This window comes from Pelodiscus sinensis, chromosome 33 (assembly GCF_049634645.1).
Source record: "Pelodiscus sinensis isolate JC-2024 chromosome 33, ASM4963464v1, whole genome shotgun sequence".
NCBI lineage: Eukaryota > Metazoa > Chordata > Testudines > Trionychidae > Pelodiscus > Pelodiscus sinensis.
Genome location: NC_134743.1, coordinates 11,361,694 through 11,389,000, shown reverse-complemented (window position 1 = coordinate 11,389,000; position 27,307 = coordinate 11,361,694). Strand labels below are relative to the sequence as shown.

General features: G+C 50.2%; 2 protein-coding genes across 2 annotated transcripts in view; both read right to left on the bottom strand.

Annotated features, from left to right (window-relative positions):
• Positions 1–27,307, bottom strand: part of LOC142823382 (maestro heat-like repeat-containing protein family member 7) — a 1,101,711-nt gene that overhangs the window by 71,908 nt on the left and 1,002,496 nt on the right. The window lies entirely within an intron of this gene.
• LOC142823334 (NTPase KAP family P-loop domain-containing protein 1-like) lies at positions 501–27,307 on the bottom strand. Its single transcript, XM_075914265.1, has 3 exons — positions 27,127–27,307; positions 25,933–26,477; positions 501–506 (listed from the first exon to the last, which is right to left on the bottom strand). The coding sequence occupies exons 1-3, from the start codon at positions 27,305–27,307 to the stop codon at positions 501–503; spliced, it is 732 nt and encodes a 243-aa protein (XP_075770380.1).

Sequence of the window (27,307 nt, the reverse complement as noted above, 5' to 3'; positions counted from 1 at the left end):
TGCTATTTCTAGGTTGGAACCAAGAGTAGTGGGCAGGCCCAGGTTCCCCAGTGGCATAAACCCGATGAAGGGGACAAGGCTTATGGAGAGGTTGAACAAAGAACAGAATATAAAGGGTCCAGAGTTGGGGCTGAAGACCCTAGTGAGGGCAACAGGACCTAAAAGGCATTTGTTTGGACTTTGGGACTTGGCCAGAGGGCTGAGCCATGGAAGACTCACTAAGATCGACTGGCAGGATGCACCTGGGCGAGAAAAGGACTGTGGTATCAAATGCAGTCACTGAGAGGCTTTCAAGGGATGAGCAATCCCCCATTATAGTGCCTAAAAGGAAAAAATCCATGTTTTTAACACAGTACTCATTCATATAGAATAATAAATTACAGTGTATTACGTGTCTCCTCAAATTATATTCGCTATCTTAATGAACAGATTAGTGCTAATGGACATGTTGATTTTATTTCAGCTAATGACTGATCCCATACTCAGGGAGAAGAAGACCCTTAAGTCTGTCTTACATATATTAGAAGAAAGGTCACGGGACAATAACAGCATTGTCCGTCAAATGGCTGTAAGAGGCCTAGGCAATTTAGTCTATGGGGCACCTGAGAAGGTAAGATAGAATACTGAATACAATGCAGCATAACTAGAGAAACTAAAGGAAACAATTGCTCAGGATTTACAGAGGCCATGCACAATGCACTAGGCCAACTTCTGCTCTCTCATACCCCTGTAACCTCTTTGCAGTCAATACACAGCAGGTTTGTTCCCTTGGTAAGCTGGGCATAAGGAAACAATATGGACTTAATATGATCATATGTAAATGTATACTCCCAGGAATGAAGAGTGTAGGCTTTATTTCCAAGATGAGAGATTCTATTCCAGGAAACAGAGACACTAAAAAACTCAAATCATGATAGATAATCAGCTGAACGTAAGCGCCCAGTACAAAGCTGTGACCAAAAGAGCTGAGGTGATCCTCGGAGGCATAGACAGAGGGATTCTGAATAAGAATAAAGAAGTTATTTTACCTCTGCTTATGGCACTGGTGTGAGAACTGCTAGAATACTATGTCAGGATCATGCCTGCAATTCAAGAAGGATGCTGATAAATTGGAGAAGAGTCACAAGAATTTTCAAAGGGCTAGAAAATGTGCCTTTAGATTCAATGGGGGGGGGGGTGGGGAATGAAGCTAAACTAATTCAGACTGCTAGTAAGGCATACATTTTAATGGTAATTTTAATCATTGGAACCATTTACCAAGGGTTGTGGTGGGGTCTCTATCAGTAGCAACTTTAAAAACAAGATGGGCTGTTTTTCTAAAAGAGGTGCTCTAGTCAAACAGACATTATTTTGGGGAGGTTCTGTGTTGTGAAGGAGGTCAGACTGAATGATCACAATAGTCCCTTTTGGCCTTCAAATCTAAGTAATTAGAAATCTAATAGGGTTACATAGGTGTAATATGGCACAGAGTTTGGCTTATTGTAGCTAGTACCTGATGTAAAATATAGCTATAGGTCACTAGGGGGCAGATGAAATTCCCACTGCTTCATAATTGCTAAAAAAACATATTAGAAATGTGGTTAGTGGAAAGTGTTTTTTAATGTCATACGTCTGAACAGGTGAAAAAGTACAAGAAGTTTCTTCTGGAGGCACTGATCAGGACTTTAGAAGACACTTTCAGTTCTGAAGTCGTCGAAAGCATGAAGGCACTGGCCAAAGTCCTAAAGGAGCTGAAAGGGAAGGACATAGGTTCTTCCTTCAGAGACCTCACCACACAGATCCGGAAGTACTTCGATAATGTACGTGAACAGAAGCCTTCAACCCCAGTTCAGCTGACATTGATGAGGCTCCATTTACAATGCATGATGTGTCCTCACTGGGCATTGTTCATGTCAGAATGAAGTGATTTTAGGCCTTAGGGAAGAGATGTGTTTTATGGAGGAGCAGAGAATTAAGAAAATGAGGATGCCATCCCTGCTCCTTCAGTCTCACCCTTCTGTTCATCTTTATTTCCAATGAGAATGGCAAAGGAAGTATGAATACTAGATTAGGTAGCTGCATAACAAGGAAAATGGGCATACAGGGTGTAATAGACTGTTTTGGGCCTGCTCCATACGATTTTTATGTCAGATGGTTGAAATTATTCCATTTTGCAGAGAAGTTTGAGATTTCAAATTTTGGTTTTGTTCCTATTTGGGGGACACACCCCCCAGCCCAAATTTCAAAACTCTTTGTGAAACAGTAATACTATTCTCAACCCAGCTCTACTGGGAGCCTTGCCTGAGGGCAGTCTACTGGCAGACTATGCTGGAGACAGGGAACCTGGAAACACTGGGAATTAGAGGTGCCAGGGTGCACATTTCCTGGCTCCTTGTCAGCCTGCCAGACAGGCTGTTCTGAAGGTGAGGGCCAGGAAGCCCAAGATCCCAGTCAGCCTGCTAGATGGGTCACCAAGAAGCTGACCAAGTACCCCTACTTGGCTTCTGGAAGAATTTTGTCAAAATTGAACTGTCTTCAAAGTATTTTGATGAATCAACACATTTGGCCCAAACTTGATTAATTCCAGTTCTTTTAAACTTCTGTCGTTGGAATCACTCTACCCTAATGTAGAAGAGACAGCTGTGCTAGATACATGATGTGGTTATCTCTTCGTTACCAACCTGTGTGGCTTTCTTGGCTATAGGAGGACAACACTCTTCGTGCATTGGCCTTTGTCCTGTTTGGTATCCTGGCCGGCTCTGCAAAGAGAAAATGGAAGGACTATTTTGCCAAGCAGGTTAGACAGAGCTGGGTCACGCTTCTTATGCACCTGCAAGATCCAAGCCCTGAGGTTTCAATGGTAAGAATGACAGTGACTTAATTACTAAGCAAAAAGAATCTTCCTCCTGATGCCAGGGGAGCTCTGCTATTCCTTCCCGCAGTGGAGACCTAAATTCTTCCCTCAGTTCATTGCCCTCCTTTTGAGTTAATCCCAGACAGGCTGGTCCTTAGCAGCCAGGGTTGTCTCACTGGAGTTCAGGATAGGTCATGGGTCTGATCCCAAGAGTTCATTCCTGCCTATCTCTGCACCCCACGTTCCTGCCTCCCCACAACAGAGGAAAGACCACAGCTATGCCTAGTGAAGCAGCTTTCATAGCTACATCCGTTCTGAAAAAACATTGCTGCTATCTCCAGTTTTCAGTATTATAAAATCATAGAACCATAGGTTTGGAGGAGACCTCAGGAGGTCACTGAGTCCAACCTCCTGCCCAAAACAGGACCAGCCTCAACTAAACAATCCCAGCCAGGGCTTTGTCAAGCTAGGACTTGAAAACTCTAGATTTAGAGGTTCCGTTGCCTCCCTAGGTAACCCATTCCAGTGCTTCACCACCTTCCTAGTAAAATAGTTTTTCCGACTATCCAACCTAGACCTCCCCCACTGTAACTTGAGACCATTGCTCCTCATTCAGTCATCTAGTACCACTGAGAACAGCCTCTCTCCATCCTCTTTGAAATCCCCCTTCAGGTAGTTAAAGCCTTCTATCAAAGCTCCCCTCACTCTTCTCTTCTGAAGACTAAATAATCCCAAATCCCTCAGCCTCTCCTTGTAAATCATGTGTTCCAGCCTCCTAATCATTTTTGTTGCCCTCCGTTGGACTTTCTCCAATGTATCAACATTTTTTAAGTAATGGGGTGCCCAGAATTGGATGCAATACTCCAGAAGTAGAATCCCTTTCCCCCTATTAAAGTCATGCTGGCATATTTTCTGTCTATTACTTCAGGGGAATCCCTTTTATTCTTCGGGTAGATGAGCAGTCAAGGACATGAGTTCCATTTGAATGAGCACAATACGTGTTATGGAACAATTCAATGGTGCAACCCTCTTTTTCAGGAGTGCAGAGCTACATTTCATCTCTGTGCCCCATTTTTGGGACTGAAGAGGCTCCAAACTATACTTAATGAGCATCTTAGTTGGAGAACCGAGCTGAACCCTGAGGAGCTCCAGATGGATATCTGCAGACACCTTGTGAGTGACCTATAGAATTATGAGAGATTATTGACAGCATAGGCTTGTGGTGTAGAAGCAGGGGGAATGTGTGATGGGCAATGGAAGTATCTATGGGTATGTCTACGCTACAAAGTTAGTTTGAACTAACGGACGTTAGTTCGAACTAACTTTCATAGGCGCTACACTAGCGCTCCGTTAGTTTGAATTTAATTCGAACTAACGGAGCGCTTAGTTCGAACTAGGTAATCCTCATTCCACGAGGATTAAGCCTAGTTCAAACTTACTAGTTCGAATTAAGGGCTGTGTAGCCCCTTAATGCGAACTAGTGGGAGGCTAGCCCCCCCCAGGTTTCCCTGGTGGCCACTCCGGCCAACACCAGGGAAACTCGTATGCCCCCCTCCCGGCCCCGGACCCCTTAAAGGGGCACGGGATGGCTACGGTGCCCATGCCAGGTGCAAGCCTGCCAGCACCCAGCAGGCAGACCCTGCACCTGGTGCGGATCGAGCCACCCACCCGATGCCCCCCAGTCCTCCCCCTCTTCCCGGGACCAGGCTGGCGGGTCCTGGGAGCTTGCCCGGGACCGCAAAAGGCGGGCTCCCTCCTGGGCTAGTGCGGACATCGTGGACCTCGTCCACGATCTCCGCACTAGGCACAGGAAGGTGGCCGGCTAGGGCAGGAGAGCTGCCAGCCTGGCCACCCAGGAGCAGGTTTGCATGAAAATCAAGGTGGTCCACTGAGACCCCCGACCCTGAGCCCTGAGCTTACAATGGCCATCCTGGGTCAGAACAAAGGTTCATCTATCCGAGTAGCCTGTCTGCTGACAGCGGCCAACCCTAGGGACCCTGGAGGGGATGGACCGAAGCCAGTGACCAAGCCATTTGTCTCGTGCCATCCCTCTCCAGCCTTCCACAAACTTTGGGCAGGGACACCACTCCTACCCCCTGGCTAATACCAGTCCATGGACCCAACCTCCATGGCTTGATCTCACTTCCCTTTAAACTCTGTTCTAGTTGTAGCCTTCACAGCCTCCTGCAGCAAGGAGTTCCACAGGTTGACTCTGTGCTTTGTGAAGAACAACTTTCTGTTACTAGTTTGAAGCCTGTTACCCATTCCTTTCCTTTGGTGTCCTCTAGTCCTTCTTTATGGGAACTAATGAAGAACTTTTCTGTATGCACCCTCTCCACCCAACTCCTGGTTTTAGAGACCTCTATCCTGTCCCCCCTCCGTCTCCTCTTTTCTAAGCTGAAAAGTCCCAGTCTCTTTAGCCTCTCTTCATATGAGACCTGTTCCCAACCCCTGATCATTTTAGTTGCCCTCCCCTCTGCCACCCTCTCTCTTCCCCTCTCCCACCCCCTTTTCCCAGTCTCCCCCAGTTTTGTTCAATAAAGACAGATTCCATTTTTGAACACAATTGTCCTTTATTTTGTACATCAAGAAGAGGGGCTAGGGAAGGGTAAGTGGAAGGAGTTGAGGGCGGAATGGGGTACGCGCCCCCGATGGGGAGGACTGGGCTGGCTCTGCGGGCTTTTGTGGTGGAAGCTCTCCTGCAGCCCCCCAATTGCCCCATCTCCCCAGATGGCAGGCTGCGGCAAGTGCAGCCGGTCTGATGGCCAAGTGCTGTGATGTGCCCAGTGTGGGCACTCCGGGCACTCCAAGCCAAGACTGCTTTGCAAGCGGGGCACCCCTGAGAACTGTCTGTCCGGCGTGGGGGTTGGGACCCTTTAAGCACAGCCCTCGGCTAGCCTGAGACAGCATCTCCACGCTCTTAGTCCTCCTCTGATGTCCTGCCGGCACTGCTTCCGGCCATCCTTAAGCCCGGTTCAGGGTCCACTTAATGTGGACATGCTAATTCGAATTAGTAAAACGCTAATTCGAACTAGTTTTTTAGTCTACATCCGTTAGTTTTAATTAGCTTAGTTCGAATTAAGTAATTCGAACTAAGTTAGTTCGAATTAAGTAATTCGAACTAAGTTAGTTCGAATTAACGTTGTAGTGTAGACGTACCCTATTAGAGTGGGATACAGGACTGAGGGTGAGAGGAATGTAAATCTGCCATAGATTCCCACTTTCCCCACTTCTACACAGCCTCCTGTCCTTTCTTTTATTTACTTGTTTAAATTAAAAAAAAAGTCTGAGTGAGTCCAATAACTGACAGCAGTGGCAAGAGGAACACAGACTGTTTACTTGTGGTTTGTAAAGGCATGTGTTGGCAGTCAAAGGGCATTTCTAGCCAGAGAGAGCTCATGTGTCCCTGATTTTCTCTAGGCCAAAGAGAAGGCTGAGCTACTGGAGAACTTTTACAAAAGCACCATCACATACTTCTGCAGCAGCTGGGAAGAGATCCGGGCAGTTGCAGCCAAGTTAGCTGGTGAGAGAAAGTGTGCCGTGTCCCTTTTGGTATTCCCTTTGAGGTAGACAGAAAAAGTCCCTGTGTGCAGCACTGAGCTACTATTAATCTCTCCGTGCTGTGACTTCTCATGCATAAATGGAGATGTTAATGTTCTCCTACTTCTCCAGTGTGGTGTTAGGAGGAATTTGTAATTTGCAATAGAATGCTTTGAGATGGCGCAGTCATTTAGTAGCAGAGGCTGGCACACTGTCACGTAGGGTATGTTTATTCTCCGATCAAACTAGTGTGCTAAAAATAGAGTAGCTGTGGCAGGAGTAGCAGGAGGGGTTAACTATTCCAAGGATGATCCCATCCAAACCCAAAAGTCTGTTCTCAAGGTGGCTAGCTCCTCCGACTGCTTCTGTCATCTGACCTGCACTCTATTTTTAGTAGTCAGAGTTAGTGTGGACTCAAACTATAGACCTAAGCTCAGTGTTGTTGACTGTTCCTTACTGGTGCTTCATCACTGGGAGGTAGGCAGGCCACCGCCACACAGTGCCTGCTGTTGCAGGTTCCTGATTGCCTTGCCCAGGAAGCACTAGATTCCTCCCCTTTGGCCCTGTGCCATCCTTTCCTTAGCACACCCATGCAAGCCAGGCAAGCATTGTGGCCTAATTAATTTATCCATGTGAGATCCTTGCTTAGTACGCACTTATTCCTGGCCCCAGCCCTTTGTTCACACCACTAGATTAATACACTATCCTAGTATATCTCCACTAACTGACAGCAGTGGCAAGAGGAACATAGATTGTTTAAAGCAAATGAGGTTTTATGTAAACATTCTTAATTTTTTTCTCTTCAGTGTGGACGCTAAACTTTTCTAGTATTTTCTTGCCTACAGCTCACCTTAGACCCACAATAGAAGCCAAAGGGCCAATGTTATCACCTTGCACTTAACAAGAGAAGGTTTTTTATTGATGTTTATTTTACACTGCTTATTTAGGCATCATCCTGGAACATACGGACACCAAGAATATGAAATGGCTGGACATGGAACATCTGTTGACCTGTAAGTAACAAATACAGGTGAAATCCTATTCATTAGTGAGTTATAAAATAAAGAAATTTAGCTGACAAGCAAGCAGTAACTGATACCACAGGTGTGAAGTGCATCAGCCACACATCAAAGGACAGATTCAGCTTTAGTCTGCTCTGAAAGAGGTACGTCTACACTATAGCGTTAATTCAAGTTAACTTAATTCGAAATAGTTAATTTGAATTAAGCTAATTCGAATTATGCATCTATACACAAAACCTATTTCAAAATAGCATTTTGTTCTTTTGAAATAGCGCGTCCACACTGAGTGGACCCTGAACCGAAGTTCAGGCTGGCCGGAACCAGTGCTGGCAGGGCATCAGGTTAGGACATAGTGTGTGGGGCTGCTGCCTCAGGCTAACTGAGCTCCGTGCTTCACGGGACCCTACCCCCACCCCGAACAGACAGTTCTCAGGGTTCCCCGCTCGCTTGTCTACCCCGATGAGGGAGAGCAAAGCAGTCCTGTCTTGGAGTGCCCTGAGTGCCTGCACTCGGGACACCACAGCACTCGGCCACATGGAGCCAGAGCTGCCCCTGGGCACACCGGTGCGTCTCGTAGGGTTGTTGCCATCAGCCCAGCTGCACTTGCTGCAGGCTACCGTCCGGGGAGTCCATCGGGGGGCTGTCAGGATCCAGGAGGCCCTGCAGGAGAGTGTCCACCCCGAGGAGCCCTCAGAGCCACCCCGGTCCTCCCCACCGGGGGCTCGTGCCCCATTCCTCCCTCACGTCCATCTACTTACTCCTCCCTAGCCTCCCTTCCTGATGTCAAATAAAAGACATGTATGTTCAAAAATAGAAACTGGGTTTATTGAACAACAGGGTGAACCTCTGGGGAGACTGGGAAAAGGAGGTGGGAGAGAGGAATAGAGTGGGTGGGAGAGGGGAGGGTGAAACCTGGGAGGAGGAAGTTGGAAGGGAGAAGCAAAGGGAAGAAGGGGGAAGGGAAGATCAGGGCCCAAGGTTGGGGGTCTCACCGCACCAACTTGATTGTCATGCAAACCTGCTCCTGGGTTCGCATGTGGCCTTTGGTGGCCAGGCTGGCAGCTATCCTGCCATTGACGGCCGTGTTCCTCTGTCTAGTGCGGAGATCATGGATGCTGGGGCATCCCTCCCAAACCTGAATAAGGTCCATGATCTCCACCCTGGACCAGGAAGGCACCCGCCTTCTCCAGCCCCTGTCAGGCTCCTGGGTGCTGGCAGACTGCTCCTGAGGAGCAGTGGAGGGTTGGCTGCCAGTGCCTTGCTGGCTCACGTTTTGTGGCTACTGGCTCAGGGGCCCCGGTGGCCACTGCTGGCTCTTGGCTGGTAGGCTTGGATCTGGCACGGGCCAGGGTCTATCCCTTTAATGGCTCTGGGGCCAGGGGGAGAGGAGAGGAAGTTTTCCTGGTTGTGCCCAGAGTGGCCACCAGGGCTCCCTGGGAAGGGCTGGAGGCCCCCTATTTTGAATTAATTGTCTACACAGCACTTAATTTGAAATAGCTATTTCAAATTTGGTGTTACTCCTCGTAGAATGAGGTTTACCAAATTTGAATTAAGCGCTCTGCTATTTCGAATTAATTTCGAAATAGCGGTTTGCATGTATAGATGCTAATAAAGTGAATTCAAAAGAACAGCTGTTATTTTGAATTAACTTTGCGGTGTAGACGTACCTGGAGGAAACTGCAGCCAGTGTGATATAAGTCAGTGCATCTCCTGGCTACCCTGGCAATGCCTCTTCCCAACCTGTGTGATCCACTCTTTGGGCTCCATCGGCTCCCTGGGAGCCACTTTTTGCTACCCCAAACTCCACACCATCAGATTTATTTCTGTCAGGAGATGTAAAATAACTTAAAAGCAGAAGCTATTGAGTCAATGGAGCACCTTCCAATTGGATGAGTTTCTGGTAGGGTCAGGGTCTCCCCTCTCCCCCCTCCTCCATCTCAGTTTGGAGCTTGGAAGGATCCCAATGGAGGAACCTAAAGCTTTGTTTGTACAGAGAGCTTCTGGAGCTTGGTACTCACTGGTACTAAATCTCCAGCTACTGCAGGCATAGGTGACTATATGAAAAGTGAGTCATATTCTCTGTAATTCCAGCTCTCCAGGTCCTACAGAATGACCCAAGTCCCATTGTCCAGCTGGTGGCAACTCAGGTCCTAAGAGACATCTGACCTGGATGAGTGCTCGGGGAATGAAGCACAGACAAATAGAAGAAAGAGCTCCTGCTTCTGTTTCCAGCTTGCACATCATATACTTGGGTGGGAAGCTAGACTGAACGCTATATCTGCTAGCTGTCTATGGGGTAGGGGAGTAGTATAAGGGCCCTACCGTCAATCAAACATTAGCCCCGCCCCCTGACCCTGGAAGTCCCCCCCCCCCGACTCCCCGGAAGTCCCTTCTCCCTTGTCACTGGCAGTCCCGCCCCTGGAGGGTAGTACATCCGGGTCGAGAGGGACAGGTGACCGGAAGTAAAAAAGGATGTCATGTGACCCCGGTTAGGCCCGTCCCCTGTCACCGGAAGTCCCGCCCTTGGGGGTAATACATCCGGGGTAAAGAGGGGCAGGTGACCGGAAGTAAGGGGTGTCATGTGACCCCTCTAAGGACTTGCCCCTCCTCCCTCTACCAATCAGGAAGGGCTTTCCCCGTAGGAACGCCCCGCGAACCGCTTTGACCAATCGGGGGGCAGTTCCGGGAACGGATGACCCGCCCAGAAGTGGGTCGTGTGACCCCTCTAAGAACTCAACCCGCCTCCCTCCACCAATCAGGAGGAGTTTTTTCCCTGTAGGACCGCCTCGTGAACTGCTTTGACCAATCGGGGGGCAGTTCCGGGAACGGATGACCCGCCCAGAAGTGGGTCGTGTGACCCCTCTAAGAACTCACCCTGCCTCCCTCTACCAATCAGGAGGGTTTTTTTCCCTGTAGGACCGCCCCACAAATCGCTTTGACCATTCGGGGGGTGCAGTTCTGGGACCCGTTGACCAGACCGGAAGCTGGTCGTGTGACCCCTCTAAGAGCTTCCCGTGACACCCTCTGTCAATCAGAGCATAGCACTTCCCCATAAGTTCTAGCGCCACACAAAAGAGGCCATCTTGTTCCAAGATACAGCTAGGACACCGCAGCGGCACGCCCACGCTGTCTGAGCACGTTCCGCTCAAGCAGAGGCGGCAACAATACCTGCAAGAGTGGTCATGACTGTATACTGTGTGGCAAAACTCACAATAATTTTTCGCTCCGAACAACTTTTTCACATCCAGAACCCCATAGTAATGCTCATCTCCGCCAAGCGCCGCGCGCCCGGGGCCGGCGCTCCCCCCGCAAGCGCCACGCGCCCGGGGCCGGGGCCGGCGCTCCCCCCGCCAAGCGCCGCGCGCCCGAGGCCGGCACTCCCCCTGCCAAGCGCCGCGCGCCCGGGGCCGGCGCGCCCCCCCGTGCAAGCGCCACGCGCTATGTGCCCAGGGCCAGGTCAGCCCCGAGCACCTGGCGGGTGCATGCAAATGCCCCTGCGGGCGCCATAGCACCCGTGGGCACCGTGTTGGGGACCACGGACCTACGGCAATAACAGTATTTAATAAGATTTCCAAACACAGTTCAGCACATAGGCCCTGGAGCTTGCAGTTTATACCCTCTGGAGTCCAAGTCAAACAGTCATGGTACCGCTGGGCTGGCGCATTTATGACACAACCCTCACAGTGCTCAAAAAGCTTTTCCCTAAGACAGTGACTAAGGACGGTATAAACACCAACGCGTACAATAGAGCGCATAACTTTTTTACGCTTATGATGTGGCACTGGCTCAACTAGGTCAATGCACAGCCACCTCCTGAATTCTTCATGGCCGTCATCCTAGGCGTTCTCTTCAATGCTTTGTATCGGTGTTGAGCAAAAACAAGGTGGGCCCGGTTCGTCTTCCTCGTCCGATGCAATGCTGTCCTGGGTCTGACGGTCAGCTAGAAAGGCATCGTCAAGCTGTCAAAAGATTGCCAGAAAGAAATAATGTAAGACGCTCTGGTCATTTTTTTTTTAAAGTTTACAAAATCCCGGATTCCTAACCCCATGATGCCCCAACTTCGATCTTTCATTTACCTATTTGGCTTCTTTTCCATGCGTCTTGTCCGACTCCTGGGAGCCATGGGCACCTTCTTCCTCCAGGCTATCTAGCTTGTCTGGCTGCATCGTGAGCGGTTGGGTTTCGGTGTCAGATATTGGTGTATCCATCAGCGGGTGGGTCAAAGGGCTCCCTTCAACTTCTCCTTCCTCCTCGGAACTGTCGCTGATGTAGCGCTTTCTTCTCGGCACCAAAACAAAGTTGGTGAAAGAAGCCATGATTCCGCGCAGCGTTTGCACGCTCTCTGAAACACGCGCTCTTGGAACAAGATGGCCTCTTTTGTGTGGCGCTAGAACTTACGGGGAAGTGCTATGCTCTGATTGGCAAAGGGTGTCACGGGAAGCTCTTAGAGGGGTCACACGACCCGTCTCCGGTCTGGTCAACGGGTCCCGGAACTGCACTCCCCGGATTGGTCAAAGCGATTTGTGGGGCGGTCCTACAGGGAAAAAACCCCTCCTAATTGGTAGAGGGAGGCAGGGCGAGTTCTTAGAGGGGTCACACAACCCACTGCTGGGTGGGTCATCCGGTCCCAAAACTGCCCCCCGATTGGTCAAAGGGGTTCGCGGGGCGGTCCTACAGGGAAAAACCCCCTCCTGATTGGTGGAGGGAGGCGGGGCAAGTTCTTAGAGGGGTCACACAACCCACTGCTGGGCGGGTCATCCGGTCCCAGAACTGCCCACCCGCTTGGTTAAAGCGGTTCGCGGGGCGGTCCTACAGGGGAAAAACCCTTCCTGATTGGTTGAGGGAGGTGGGGCGAATCCTTAGAGGGGTCACATGACACTCCTTACTTCCGGTCACCTGCCCCTCTTGACCCCGGATGTATTACCCCCAAAGGCAGGACTTCCGGTGACAGGGGACGGGCCTAACGGGGGTCACATGACACCCGGTCAGCTGTCCCTCTTGACCCGGATGTACTACCATCCAGTGGCCGGACTTCTGGTGACAGGGGAGAAGGGAATTCTGGCGGTCAGGGGGCGGGACTTCCGGGATCAGGGGGCAGGGCTAACGTTTGATTGATGGTAGGGCCCTTATACTACTTAGGGGATTCCACATGCCGGGGGAATTCACTAAGGGTGGCTTTAATTGGCATTTAAGCATCTAACTGTGGATTTTGGTGATTTCCTTTAGATATCCAGGGCCTTTAACTGTGCTTGTATTGTCCAGTCTCATAAGTTGCTGAGTGTCCTCAAACTCCCTCTGATGATATTGGGAGTTCAGAACACTCTGCCCTTCAAAGAAGGTACTCAGCAGATATCATTCGTCCTCCAAATTTAGAGGCTATGATCCTCCACCTCATAGAAAAAGTTTCCTGAATAGTTAGGTTTCTAGTCTCTCTCAGCACTTTACTCTTGCCCTCCTGGGTTCTGGGCCTATGAGGAGTCACCAGACAACAGTTAGCAAAGGAGGGTAAAAGGCTGAGGGGGTCTGGGATATCATTGTCTGTGGTTCTCAATGGGGAGAGAATCTTCCTGTGATGGCTGAATATGGGAAGGGGATCAGTGTTTTCCCCTGTTGAATTGACACTTTCTGATAATTCACTATATTAGGTAATAGGAGTTCCCCTAATCTTGTGGTGTTTCCTGTTTTGGAGATTGTTTTCCATTCCATATCCAGCAGCTTAATCCCAACCCATATTATTATATTTATTAAGGGGCATTGTACAAATGCTGATGACTCTTTAAGTTTATTTCTCAGGTGCTGGCCATGCTGTGTCTCACAAACAGTCACCTGTAAATAACCCTCCCCTGTAAATAATATAGTGTTTGTATTTACTGTGCACATGTTTCCAATTAAACTCTTTGAAGTATCTGTTTCAATTACTCAGGGGCCTGATTTCTTCTTTCAGAGTATGTCTACACTACAGCATTATTTCAAAATATCTTATTTCGAAATAGCGCGTCTACACACAAAATGCATTTTGAAATAGCGTTTTGCTATTTCGAAATAGCGCGTCCACACTGAGTGGACGGTGAATCGCATTTAAGGCCGGACAGAATCAGGTCCGGCAGGGCATCAGGTCAGGAGTTACTTTGTGTGGCTGCTGCCTGAGGCTGTCTGAGGCCTGTGCTTAAAGGCACCCCCTTGGACAGCCAGTTCTCAGGTTTCCCTGCTTGCTTGCCTACCTCCATGAGGGACAGGAAACCATTTTGTCTCTGTGTGCTCTGGTTGCCTTCACTCGGGACATCACAGCACTCTGCAACGTGAAGCCAGAGCTGCCCCTGGGCACTCTGGTGCTTTTCGTGGACGCGTTGCTGCGGACCTGTCTGAACTTTCTGCAGGCTGCCATCTGAGAGGTCCATCAGGGGGCTGTCAGTATCCAGGAGGCTCTGCGGGAGAGCTTCCATCCTGAGGAGCCCTCAGAGCCTCTCTGGTCTGCCCCACTGGGGGCTTGTGCCTCATTCCTCCCTCACGTCCTTCCACTTACCTCTCCCTCAGCCCCCTTCCTGATGTCAAATAAAATACACGTATTTTCATGAACACAAACTATCTTTATTTAACAAAACCCCGGGGGAGAGGGGGGAGAATGAAACTCTGGTGAGACTGGGGAAAGGAGGCGGGAGAGAGGAGAAGAGAGGGGGGGGAGAGGGAAGGGGGAAAACTTGGGGGGAGGAAGCAAGGGGAAGAAAGGGGAGGGGAAGGTCAAGGCTCAGGGTTGGGGGGCTCTCCAGACCAACTTGATTTTCATGCAAACTTGCTCCTGGGTTCACATGTGGCCTTTAGTGCCACGCTGGCAGCTATCCTGCCATTGACGGCCGCATTCCTCTCTCTAGTGCAGAGATCATGGACATTGGGGGCAATCCCCCCAAACCTGAATAAGGTCCATGATCTCCACCCTGGACCAGGAAGGTGCCCGCCTTCTCCAGCCCCTGTCAGGCTCCTGGGAGCTGGCAGACTGCTCCTGGCGAGTGGTGGAGGGCTGGCTGCCAGTCTTTGCTGGCTCATGTTTGGGGGCCACTGGATCAGGGGTAGTGACTGCTGGCTCTGGCCTGGCAGGCTTGGAACTGGCACAGACACTGTGGCCAGAGCCAACCCCTAAAGGCTCCGGGGAGGGAGGAAGGAGAGGAGTGATCTTGGTTGAGGCTGGAGTGGCCACCAGGGCACCCTGGGAAGTGTCAAAGTCAGACAGGACTCACAGATTTGGCAGACTGCTCTGTTTATTTCAGCAAAGCTTTGCTAAAATGCATTCAGAAAATGTGAGTACCATACAAGGTTCAAACCCCTTGATTTTATACAGTCAAAAGGCCAAGTTAACAAGATCAAAGGGTGTGGCAAAACTTCACATTATTAGTGTGGTTAAGTATCTTCATTTCAATATCAAGCACACAGCAATCTCCTGGCTATATCTCCCTGATTATCTAGAATTGCTTTCTGTCTAACACCTAATGTTTCTCTTCCTGTTAAACTCAGGCCCAAATTGGCTAGCACCTTGATCTGCATACCTACAATCAACATTAACATACTTTTCTTCTTCTTCTTAAAAGACAAACAGAATTCCTTCAACTTATTCAATTATTACAGTACAATTCATCTTTCTCCTACAGTATAATTCTTTCTACTTTCACAATCCCTCCTTTTGGTCAAGCCTCGCCTATGACCAACAATTACTGGGTTCCTTGCATTAACCGTTCTTTGTCTTTTTGTTCATTAGTGATATTTAAAAGCATCAGATTAGCACTCTGGTGAGGGGACATGTCTGTGACATGTCTTGCACAGTTTTGGATACAACAGGAGATTAACTGAAAACATACAAAAATTATTAAGATTCCAAATAGGATAGTCAGGGCTTCCTGAAACAACCAGTTTCCTATGCCAGAGAAATTGGACAAGTTACTTAGCCATTTTCACAGGGAACTTGGCTCTTCGTTGGAAAGGTATGCAATCTTTTTTAAGTAGCTAGCGCGATCTATTCTATCATTGGTGTTGACTGGTATATATACACAACATTCTTTGCCAATGAGAGCACAGGTCCCTCCTTTTGCTGCCAGCACTATATCCAATGCCTGACGGTTTTGGAGGACCACTTGTCTGATCGCTCCTGTTTCTTTGGCCAGGGCCCTTAAACTTTTTCCAGTTTCATTTTCCATGATTTTAACTACTGTTTGTAACCTCAGAAGCCTTTTTGCATGATGTATTACTCCCCCAAGTGGGTCAAAGGAACCACCAATAGCCTCTTCCCAAGTTAAAGGGCTTATGTGATTCACATACCATTGGGCATCCGACAAGTCCCTTCTTTTTCGCCTAAAATTACGGAGGCGTTCTCATGGGAAGGACTCTAACACTCGGAATTGTGGGAAGAGTTGGGCGGGATAACAGATACCTGACCAGTTAACTGGTAATGTGGTATAGGCCTTTGTTCCACAGACCCAATGATGCCCTATCAAAGCCGGGAAGGGTCGGTTGCACCCCTTTGCCATATAGGTGTCTACAAAGGAGGAGTAATATCCCCCGAAGGGCACACGGTGATTCTCCTTACGGGGAGTGGTGTTATTTGCATGGCATTAAAGATTGTACTGATGTTACAATATGCTGGAGACAACTGCTCCTCCCCAGATTCAGCCCCGTCCCATTACACACCAAACACCAGTGACCTTTTTTCTCCTCCACACTTATCCGTTTAGATACATTTATTCCCACAATTATTCCCACTGCTTCCCAAGTGTCATTACTGTTCCATGTCTTGTTAAACGGGTGAGGCCTGGGGAATTAAGTGGGATTGCCAAGACAGGAACCAGCTTGTGAGTGGGATGGAATGTGGCTGCAGACCCAGCAATTAGAGATATTAAGGGTCTGAGCGATCCATACTTGCTGGTGGATAAAAGAATTGTCATTGTCATTGTGGATTCCCCAGATCTTAAGACACCAGTGGCCGAGGAACAGGCCCCACCAGAGGCACATGTTGGAGGCAAGACCCTTTTGGTTCTGACAACCTCCACTGAGGGAACCGCAGTTACGGTTTTATGTCCACCAGGCAGCAGGCGCTAGGCTCACTACTGCTTCTTCTTGGGCCTTGCTTTTGGTCCTCATCTGCTTCAGGCAATCCTTACGCGAACGTAGGTTGTAAGGTATTGCAGGCTGTTCCTCTACGTCTTCTTCTGGAGTCAAAATTGACTCTGCATGGTCCTGAGGTGATGATTGGTCCGCTGGGGATGGTGCCTTCTTACACTGCGAAGCCTGTATCCATGCTGTGATGCCGGATAACTTAACAGCCATCTGGGCAGTGAACAGCACCTGATGCAGGCCCTTCCACCGGGGTTCCATGGCGTGTTTTCGTTGGTGGTGTCGTACGTAGACCCAATCACCTGTCTCGAGAGTGTGGCAGGCATCCGAGGTGGGTTCCGTCGGCCAGGCGGCTCGAACCTGTGAATGGAAGTGACTTACAGCTTGCATTAGTCCCTTGCAGTACTGAAGGAGTGTACTGTGAGTCAAGTTCAAGTCTGAGACTGGAGTAATGGTAGCCATTGTTCACATAAACAATTTCAAAAGGACTTACTTTATGTCTTTGGGATGGTAGGGACAGTGCAGCAGGTGTGTGACATGTAACACACGATCCAGGTGCTGAACAAGTTGTTCAGTAAAACGTGTACCCCGGTCACTGGACAGAGTGGCAGGAGTTTCTTTGGCAGGCATAATATGATTTAACAAACATTTGGCAACAGACAGCGAATCAGCTTTGCGACAAGGAAAGACTTCAATCCAACCCGAAAATAAGCATACCATAACCCAAATAAATTCATATAGTTGACACACAGGCATTTGTACAAAATCAAGCTGCCAATGCAAGAACAGTGCTTGGGGCAGGCCCCAGAACCCTTGAGCTACCTTTACAGGTTTGCCAACATTGTAGCTTTGGCAAGTGGTACAGGCGGCACAGTGGTGAGCTGCAAAAGAGCTGAAATGGGGGGCCCACCATTCTGCCTTAGTTACAGCAGAGATCATACCCTCCTTTCCGACATGCGAAACGCCGTGTAGCAGGGCGGCCAGAGCTGGGTAGAGCGAAAAGGGGGCCACAAAGGCACCAATAAGGGGGAGCCAAAGGGAATCAGGGTGTAGAGAGCAACCCCGGGCGACCCAGGAGTCTTTTTCTGTTTCTGAGGCAGAGTCTTGGAGCAGGGTGACTTTAGAAAGGGACTGCGGTGGTACAGAAACAGAAAGGGAACCGAGAAACGCACCTGGGGAAGGTTCTATGGCAGCATTACCCTTAGCAACATCAGTATCTGCTGTGGAGTGACCAGGGCACTTAACAATAGCTAATGCAGATGGGAGTGCATACAGGAGAGCAGCAATGTAGGGGCCATTCTTGATAGGGGTACCAGCAGAGGTAAGGAAACCCCGAGCTTGCCAGAGGGTGCCAAAGTCATGTACAACCCCAAAAGCATATCGAGAATCAGTATAAATGCTGGCGGAGCGTCCCTCAGCCAGAAAGCAAGTGCGGGTTAGGGCAACTAGTTCAGCGACTTGTGCTGAGGTCACAGAAGGTAAAGGCGCAGCTTCTAGGGTTTCAGAGAGTGATACCACAGCGTATCCTGCGAGGAGACGACCTTGGCTATCTCTAAAGCAGGAACCGTCAGTGAATAACACAAGGTCGGAGTTAGAGAGAGGGACATCAGAAAGGTCGGGGCATGAGACGGTGACAGCAGAGACACTTGCAAGGCAGTCGTGGGGTTCACCGTCATTAGCCAGAGGAAGGAGAGTGGCAGGGTTCAACTGAGAACAGCACTTTATGGTGATATGCGAAGCCGAAAGCAGTAAAAGTGAGGCGGGCGGAGGAAAGGTGAGCTGTATTACATTGTAGCAGGAGAGTATCTATAGAGTGAGGGACCATGAGAGAAACAGGAGAGCGGAGGACAAGGGACTCAGACATTTCAATTAGGCGTGCCGCGGCAGCCACAGCACGCAGACAGGGGGGTAGACCTTGGGCAACAGGATCCAAGGTGGCAGAGAAATAAGCTACTGGACGATTTTTGCCACCATGCTCCTGAGTAAGAACCCCAAGTGCACAACCAGATTGCTCGTGGCAGAAAAGGGTAAAGGCTTACAGTAGTCAGGTAACCCTAAGGTGGGGGGGGGGGCAGTGAGAAGCACTAAAGAGTCAGTTTCTGAGGCAGATAATGAAGGGGAACAGAGGAGTAGATCATTTACACATTGGACCAATGTGGACCCAGAGGGGAAGACCAGGTTAACAAGGTCTTTGGCTAATGCTTGGGAAAAGTAAGACGGGCTTTCTGTGTACCCCTTGGGAAGCATACTGCTGCTCCTTGTAAGAAAAGGCAAAAAGATACTGGAACTTAGGGTGAACCGGGACAGAAAAGAAAGCAGAACACAAATCAACAACAGTAAAATGAGTTGCATCTGGCAGGATAGAAGCCAGATTGGTTGCTGGGTTAGGGATTACAGGAAAGGTGGGTACAACAATGCAGTTAATAGCTTGAAGATCCTGAACAAACCGCCATGATTTACCATCAGCTTTTCGAACTGGGAGGATAGGAGTGTTACAGGGGCTGGAATAGGGGACAATAATGCCTTGTTCCCACAGGGTGGATATGACCGGAGCTGAAACCTCTAAATCCCAAAAACCCGGTGCCACAACCCCTTCTCCGACCTTATCCCCATTCTTGGTACCCTCCCCGTTCCCAGTACTGTCTGCCCTGCCCTGAATAATGCTGTATTTGCAGAGCTATCAACTTTTGTGAGGACTGCTTCTCTTTCCTTTTAGAGTGCAGTGGCAATGCTCTGCCACTGCTTGCAATTTGTCCATGGTCTTGGCCTCCCATCCAACACTTATTTGCTTTAACATACTGCTAATAGCAGATAAGAGGCTATTAACAAACACATGCGCCAGGGTGCCCTGTCCATTTTTACCTGGTTGCTGTACCCCAAAAAACCCCCCAAAAAAACCAAACAAACAAAAAAAACCATCAGTCAGTCTGTGTGATAGTTGCCCGTTTTTTTTTTTTTTTTTCTTTGTTGCTGTTTACGGGGTTATAAGTAGCTTACACAGTTGCAGGAGCTCTGCTTCAGAGGGTTCATAGGCATTGCACACTAGCAAAATTTCTCTGCAAATTTGGTAGGGTTTTCCTGGGGCTTTGGAAAACCTTTTAAAATCGAGTGGAGCTCCGTGTGGGCCAAGGGTTTATAGCTTCAAGTAGGACCGGTCTGAGTCTTCTTGGAGGACGGGGTAAAGGGAAGCGCTCGATCTGGTGGTGGGAGAGGAGGTTTCCAATAAAGCTTTTTCTTATAATTAGAATTTTTAAGGGAGGCGAGCTTCGATTCAGTTCATTTAAGATTTGCCTCGTCCCACCACTGCATGAAGCAATCTACCTCTCCTCTAGCCAATTTAGTTTTTGGGAAGGCCAAGTTTGTCTTTTAAGACGTCCACTTGGTCTTTGTTCCAAGATCCTAACAGTGGCCACTGAGTTTTGGGATCCCCCCCAGAGTCAATCTAGATCATTTTTCCAGAAATTTACAGGAGTCCGGACCCTTTCTAAAATATATAAACTGAGCCAGGGTCCCTTTAGGGAACTATCCCTGCTTAGACGTCTAGTTACCCATACAGGAGGACTTCATACACCAATTACACAAGGAGGAAATTCGGGTTCGTCAGAGCGGTGCCCAGTGCAACACACAAAAGAAGCCCACAGGCTACTGCCTCAATCGCCCTTGCGTTCACTCCAAGGATTTTATCCAAGGTGCGGTGCGGCTGCGATTGTGCAGATTCCAGTCACACAGACCGCGGGGACAGGAGCCCCTTGGTCGGCCAGTCCCTGGACAGGGATGGCTCCCAGACTCACTCACACCACAGGGAAGACGGATAGACACAGAGACAAGACAGTCCTCAGTCCGGACAAAATAATTACCTGACCAGAGTCCTGATGTTAGATCCCGGGATCCCTACCAGAACAGAGCAGGAACCAACAGGTTCGATGGCGTAGACTTCGCTGTGGTTGTGCACCTTTCCGTTCTGGTGGAGGACCGCTCGGGCCAAATGCCCAGGTGCCGGCTACCACGGTCATCCTGCAAAACAGTCAGGGATCACACAGCCTCAGCGAAGACGGTTGCCATCTCAGTGGGACCTCCAAATTGTCAAAGTCAGACAGGACTCACAGATTTGGCAGACTGCTCTGTTTATTTCAGCAAAGCTTTGCTAAAATGCATGGAGAAAATGTGAGTGCCATACAAGGTTCAAACCCCTTGATTTTATACAGTCAAAAGGCCAAGTTAACAAGATCAAAGGGTGTGGCAAAACTTCACATTATTAGTGTGGTTAAGTATCTTCATTTCAATATTAAGCACACAGCAATCTCCTGGCTATATCTCCCTGATTATCTGGAATTGTTTCCTGTCTAACACTTAATGTTCCTTTTCCTGTTAAACTCAGGCCCAAATTGGCTAGCACCTTGATCTGCATACCTACAATCAACATTAACATACTTTTCTTCTTTCTCTTAAAAAGACAAACAGAATTCCTTCAACTTATTCAGTTATTACAGCACAATTCATCTTTTTCTTACAGTATAATTCTTTCTACTTTCACACCTTTGACCACCAGGGTCTGAAGCCCCACAGACAGGGGCCACGGATGGGGAGGGGGAGAGGCAAAGGGGGCAGTTGTCTCGGGAGCTGATGATTTAAAAGGGTCCAGGCCTCTGGGTCACTGTATCGACTATTATGGCAGCCGCCACTGCCAGAGACCCGGGCAAATGAAATCAATCCTAGAGCTCTGTCTGGTGCAAGGTGGGTGGCGCTAAGGCCTGATTGGCCCTAGCCTTGCCCCTCCTACCTTTAGCTTTGCCCCTTTGAGGGGGTCTAGAGCCTTGCCCCTTTGAGGGGGTCTTGAGCCGACCCCCTCCCATACATTACCCAGGGCCCGACAACGTCTGTCACCAGCCCCGTTGACATGAATGTGCCCCAAATCCCTCAGACCCAGTACAGTCCCCCCCTCCTCCCCCCCCCCCCCCGGATCCTTAATTCTTCTCTTGTCATCTGATTGCTTCAAGCATTGTTACAGGCTGGGGACCGACTGGCTAAGCAGCAGTTCAGCAGAAAAGGACCTGGGGATTCCAGTGGATGAGAAGCCGGAGATGAGTCAACAGGGTGGCCTTGTAGCCAAGAAGGCTAATGGCATATTAGGGGGCATTAGGAGGAGCATTGCCTGCAGATCCAGAGAAGTGATTATTCCCCTTTATTCGGCTCTGGTGAGGCCACATCTGGAGTATTGTGTCCAGTTCTGGGCCCCCAACTACAGGAAGGATGGGGACGCATTGGAGGGGGTCCAGGGGAGCTTGAACAAAATGATTCGGGGTCTGGAGCACATGACCTATGAGGAGAAACTGGGGGATTTGGGTTTGTTTAGTCTGCAGAAGCAAAGAGTGAGGGGGGATTTGATAGCAGCCTTCAACTTCCTGAAGGGAGGTTCCAAAGAGGATGGAGAGAGGCTGTTCTCAGTAGTGAGGGATGGCAGAACACGGAACAGTGGTCTCAGGTTACAGCGGGGGAGGTCTAGGTTGGACATTAGGAAAAACTATTTCCCTAGGAGGGTGGTGAAGCACTGGGCTGGGTTCCCTAGGGAGGTGGTGGAGTCTCCATCCCTAGAGGTGTTTAAGTCTCCGTTTGACAAAGCCCTGGCTGGGATGATTGAGTTGGGATTGGTCCTGCCTTGGGCAGAGGGCTGGACTTGATGACTCCTGAGGTCTTTTCCAACTCTAGGATTCTATGATTCATCCGTGCGATGTCACTGGAGACGCAGGGAGGTACACTGTGGGCGAAAGCCCCGATCTTGCTTCTGGTTTTGTACAGGCGGCCGTGAAAGTAACTTTACAGTTTCTCACAGGTACTGTCCTATTGCAGCCCAGGTCTTTGCAGTTCTTGCTGGAGCTGCGCACCAGGGCACTTTCACCTCTGTGTTCAGGATTCAGAGTTATCTCTTTTCCCAAAGATCTTCCCTGGAGCTGTTCAGAGAGAGCTTGCTCCCTCTCGCCACAGTCTCTCTTAAGGCAACCATGTTCTTCAGAGCCTCTGGCCTGACGTGGAACGGGACGGGGGACACCACAGAAGAGGCCAAATTCGCCGGGGGAAACACTCCAAGGAAATGGATGCTAAAGAGGGTCCATTCGCCAAGACTCATGTGCAGGGCCTCTTTGATTTCAGTGTTGTCACTGTAGACCAGCGCGCGCCCGTTGAGATTATGGTCCCTGAGCCTCTGTTTGTACAGCGGGACGTTTTTTCTCCTTCAAGCCGATTGTGTCCATCTGGAAGAGAAGTGGGAGCACCCGTTAGTGCCGTGCATCTACTGAACATGTCGCCAAACACGTTTTTAGGAAGGGTCCGCTATAGCTCCCGAGAGGAACCTGTCTGGGCTTGCTCAGATTCTAGCAAACAAGGCGGGCCGGCCGGCTGTGGGGCCAGGTATGGTACCCTGCACACCCCACTGCCGTGTGCTTGGATTCTGCTAGGGGCACCGCTGAGCAAGTTGGCACGGCAGGGGAAATAGCATGCTCTCTGCAGGCAAAAGCTAGCAGTGTAGACATAGCCTCAGGGTTCTTGTGTGTTATTCTGGATAAGGGGTATTACGCTGCAGGCCTCCAGCAAGAGTATTTATGTTTTTGCCTCTCTTCTCTCTGGAGTGCATAACAGACAGCTACGGGTCTCCCAGTCTTAAAACCGACCAAAGTCACTTCAGAGCGTAAAGGATGAACCCGGGGAGAGCCAGCCAATGGCTTCGGGGTTGGAGGAAAGAGCTGCAAGGAACCGAGTTGTTCCAAGAAGAAATGTTTTGTGCAAACCAAGAGTCAGGAGCAGCAGAAAGTGGGGGAACTAGCAGAACCCGGACTGTGGCCATCACCCTTTCCCCCTCATCCTCACTCTGCCCATTCCCCCTCATGTGCCCCCCCTACTCCTGAGGCCTCAAACCCACACTGTGCCTTCCCCGAAAGCCCCCATCCCACACCGCCTGTTCCCCTCAACATCCTACCCCCACTAGTTCTCGCTCCTCTCCCTCCAGTTATGCACCAGTTATGTGGGACAGTTTTCTCCCAGCTCTGGGGCCCATAGTCAGGGCTGTCCCTAGGCGCATGGGAAATATGTAGCTGCATAGGGCACCGGAAAATTTGGGCACCAAATTTTTGAGTTCCCCAATGCAGCAGCCATGTGTTCTTGTATGTCTGAGGATATGCCTCTGCCGGTTCGTCTCTGGGGACGCTCTGTCCTGTCTGCTGCAGGGCTTTTCCCTTCGCCCTCCCCCACGTGCTCCTCTCAGCTGGCAGTGTAATCCACACACCTAGTGTGTGTGGTTCACTGTCCCTTCGTGTGGCAATTGGACCTCTTACAGCCAGAGATAAGAACAAGGGAGCTCTACATCCTAAGCTGGGAGCCAGCTGCCTTCATGGCTCCAGCTGTCGAGGCCTCTAGGGGTGTGTCTAAACTACATGGCTCCATCGATGGAGCCATGTAGATGAGGCTGATCGGCAGAGGGAAATGAAGCCGCGATTTAAATAATCGCGGCTTCATTTAAATTTAAATGGCTGCCGCGCTCTGCCGACCAGCTGATGATCAGCTGTTTGTCGGCAGATCGGGGCAGTGTGGACGCTCCCGTCGACATGAAAGCCCTTTGTCGACCTCCCCCTGATGCCTCGTGGGATGAGGTTTACCGGGGAGGTCGACAAAGGGCTTTCACGTCGACGGGGAAGCGTCCAGACTGCCCCGATCTGCCGATAAACAGCTGATCATCAGCTGGTCGGCAGAGCGCGGCAGCCATTTGAATTTAAATGAAGCCACGATTATTTAAATCGCAGCTTCATTTCCCTCTGCCAATCAGCCTCATCTACATGGCTCCGTCGACGGAGCCATGTAGTTTAGACACACTCCTAGAGGGCCTAGGTTCAAATCTGCTACGGGGTTCAAATCAGCAGCAGCAGCAAGCTAGCAAGCAGAGAGGATCTGCAACTCTGCTCTAGTTCCTGAGCCCTGCTTGGGGTAGGGAGGTAGTAGGAACGACCAGACCTCCAGCAGAAGCTGCATGAGGGGAAAAGGCCCAGGCAATCCTGCAGAAGGGCCCTCAATTATTCAGGGCCCCACGATTTGCAAAGATGGCTCTGCCTGTAGCCATCATCTGTGGGCAGCTGCTGTCACATGAATGACATGCTTCTTGCGATGAAGAGGCATGGACATTCTATCGACAGCTGGCCCTGCTCGAAGGAAGGAAACCCAAGGGTGACCCACCTCTCGGCAGACATCCTCCACCGTCATACCCAGCAGAGTGCAGGCGCTGAGCTTGTCGAATTTCTTTGTCCGTTTCAGTCTGTGGCTGCCACGTTGCAGCTCCATCTGTCTTTTCAGGGATGGGTCCAAATTGACCGTGAAGGGGAGGTAGAAGAGGGCCTCCTCCACCCGAAACCTGCCGCACAGGAAAGTGTGGAACAGCTCGGGATCCTGGTCCAGTTCCAGCAGCTTTTCCATCTGGCCTTTCAGCATGTCCAGCTCTTCCATGTACTTCTCGTAGACCTCCCACAGAGACATGTCGGGGCGGAGCGGGCTTCCATGGCAGCTGCCCATTCGACTCCTCTGCTCCTCATCCTCGATGCACTGCAAGAGCCAGCTCAGACGGCACGGCCACTGGTTGGCAAGGAGCACCCATTCCACCACCTTCTTCGGACACACTTCATCCTTGGGGATGTTACTCGCCAGCAGCCTGATGGTGATGGTGACGGTGTTCACGATGCGCCGCATCTGCACCACGTTGTCTGTCATGAATTCCTTCAAGGCGTCATCCAGGAGGTAGTCGAAAGCATCTTGAATGAGGTCTTTGGCTCGGATACCTTTCCCGCAGCTGCCGGTTCCCAGCGCTGGGGTTCCAACCATGAGAGGTATCTGGCTGTCCTCTGCAACTGGATTCTGGGCATCGTGGTTGGCCGAATGGTAGCGAGAGATGTTGAGGAAGTCAGAGCTGGCTTCCATCTTGCCATCCTGCCGGAAGCCGACCTCTGCCTCTAGCTGCTCCTTGCGCGCGATGATATTCCTGATCAGCCTCCGCTTGGTGTCGCAGTCCATCCGAGGGACAGAGAAGGGCAGGGTGACGATGCGGTTTAAGAACTCGTAGCCGTTGTTGGCCATACCTCTCATATACTTGGAGCTTTCCACGCAGTCGACAATGATGCTGGAGTCAACAGCCAGGATGGAGATGAAAGGGGCGTCATCGTCTGAGAGGAGGATGTTCATGGCATCAAGGACGCCCACCACCTTGTCAGGGCTGCATGTATCCAAGTGGGTGATCTCCAGCACCACCCGCAGCTTCCGCCGCTGGAAGATCTCCATGTACTGCAGGAACCCAGTGATTGTCCTGACTTCGCTTTTCACGCAGCTCATGAAGCCCAGCTGTGCGCTGAGAGCCGTCTGGTTCATCTGTCTCTCCAGCTGGCTCTTCTGGGTGACGATAATGTTTCGTACCACTGTGATAGTGAGCCGTATGGCAGCTGCTGCAGAGACGCTGACAGCCGTCACCCCAATGCCTTCCACGACAGCTATGGCGTCTCCCGAGGCATCCCCGATGGGGATCCCAAACACTAGGAGGAGACCACCCACCCCAATAGCTACCATGATCAAAAGGATCACAGCCACCCACAGCGGGAGGAAGAGGAACTTCTTGCTAACCCATTCCTGATCCCCTGGTCTTTCGATGATGCTACATTTCCTGTCTATGGTCCTGTAAATGCTCATGGGTAGGAGACCAAAGTGGCTTTCGATGCCGTCGCACAGTGTGGTAATGAGGCCTGCCCAGAGCTGGTCGCAGCCCGCGTACTCCCAGGCGCTGAAATGGATGAAGACGTGTTTCACGTTCCTTCTCCACTTCTGCTGCTCCGTCAGGACCGGCCGGTAGAAGATCATGAGTAACAGGAGCTTGAGTAGATCCCGGCCAGTGTTGTCACGCTGCATCTTCTGCGTCCGCTGAAATTCCTCCTGGTCTTTCTTCTTCGATTCGTTTTCCATGTTCTCTGAGATAAAAGAGGAAGATATGTTAGGTACCTGGCAGTGCCTTAAATCTCTCCTCCTGAAGGGTCTTCCAGCTTCACAATCCCTCCCTTCTGGGAAGCAATCAAGAATGGGTAGCTCTTGGCAAAGCCATCCTTAGGATTGATGGGATCCTACGCCGTTCTATTAAACTGGTGCCCATCTGCCCAACAGCAGCCCAGATGGATGTTGAATTTTTAGCGATGTGATTTTATAACCCTCATCCACACACTAATAAACAAACACATTTTAAACTAAGGTCCTGTCGACTCTCACAGTAAATTCAGCAAACATTTAGCAGAGGTTGGCAAATGCCTGTTAAATGGCTTCATTACTATGTCGTCGATGTTCTGCCAGTAGCTCGAGCAGACTTTGTCACTTGTAAATTAACTAGATCTTCTAGAACTTCTGCTGCTGGAGGAAGCAGAGCCACAGACCATGGATAGGAAGAGGCAGGTGGGTGGAGTGGACATGAAAACCCAGTGCTGCTCCAAATTTTCAGGTCCCCTATGCGATTGCATAATCGGCAAATGAGTACGGGTGGCTCTGGCTCTTTGGAGATGGTTGTCATCCACTAATCCCCATCCCCACAAGGTTCCTTCCCCGTCTTACGTTCCCCGGGGCAGTACTCACCCTTGATTTTGTGTAAGAGCAGGTTTTTGCAATGTCCCCATGGTGCATAAAACCCAGCAGTCACTGGCGTGGGCACAGTGTACAGGGCCTTCGCTAAAGCGAGGCAGTAGATATCCTCCTTGGTCTGGAACCCTGCAACGGGGATGAGGTAAAACACGAAGATTAGCCTCACCGGGCGCAT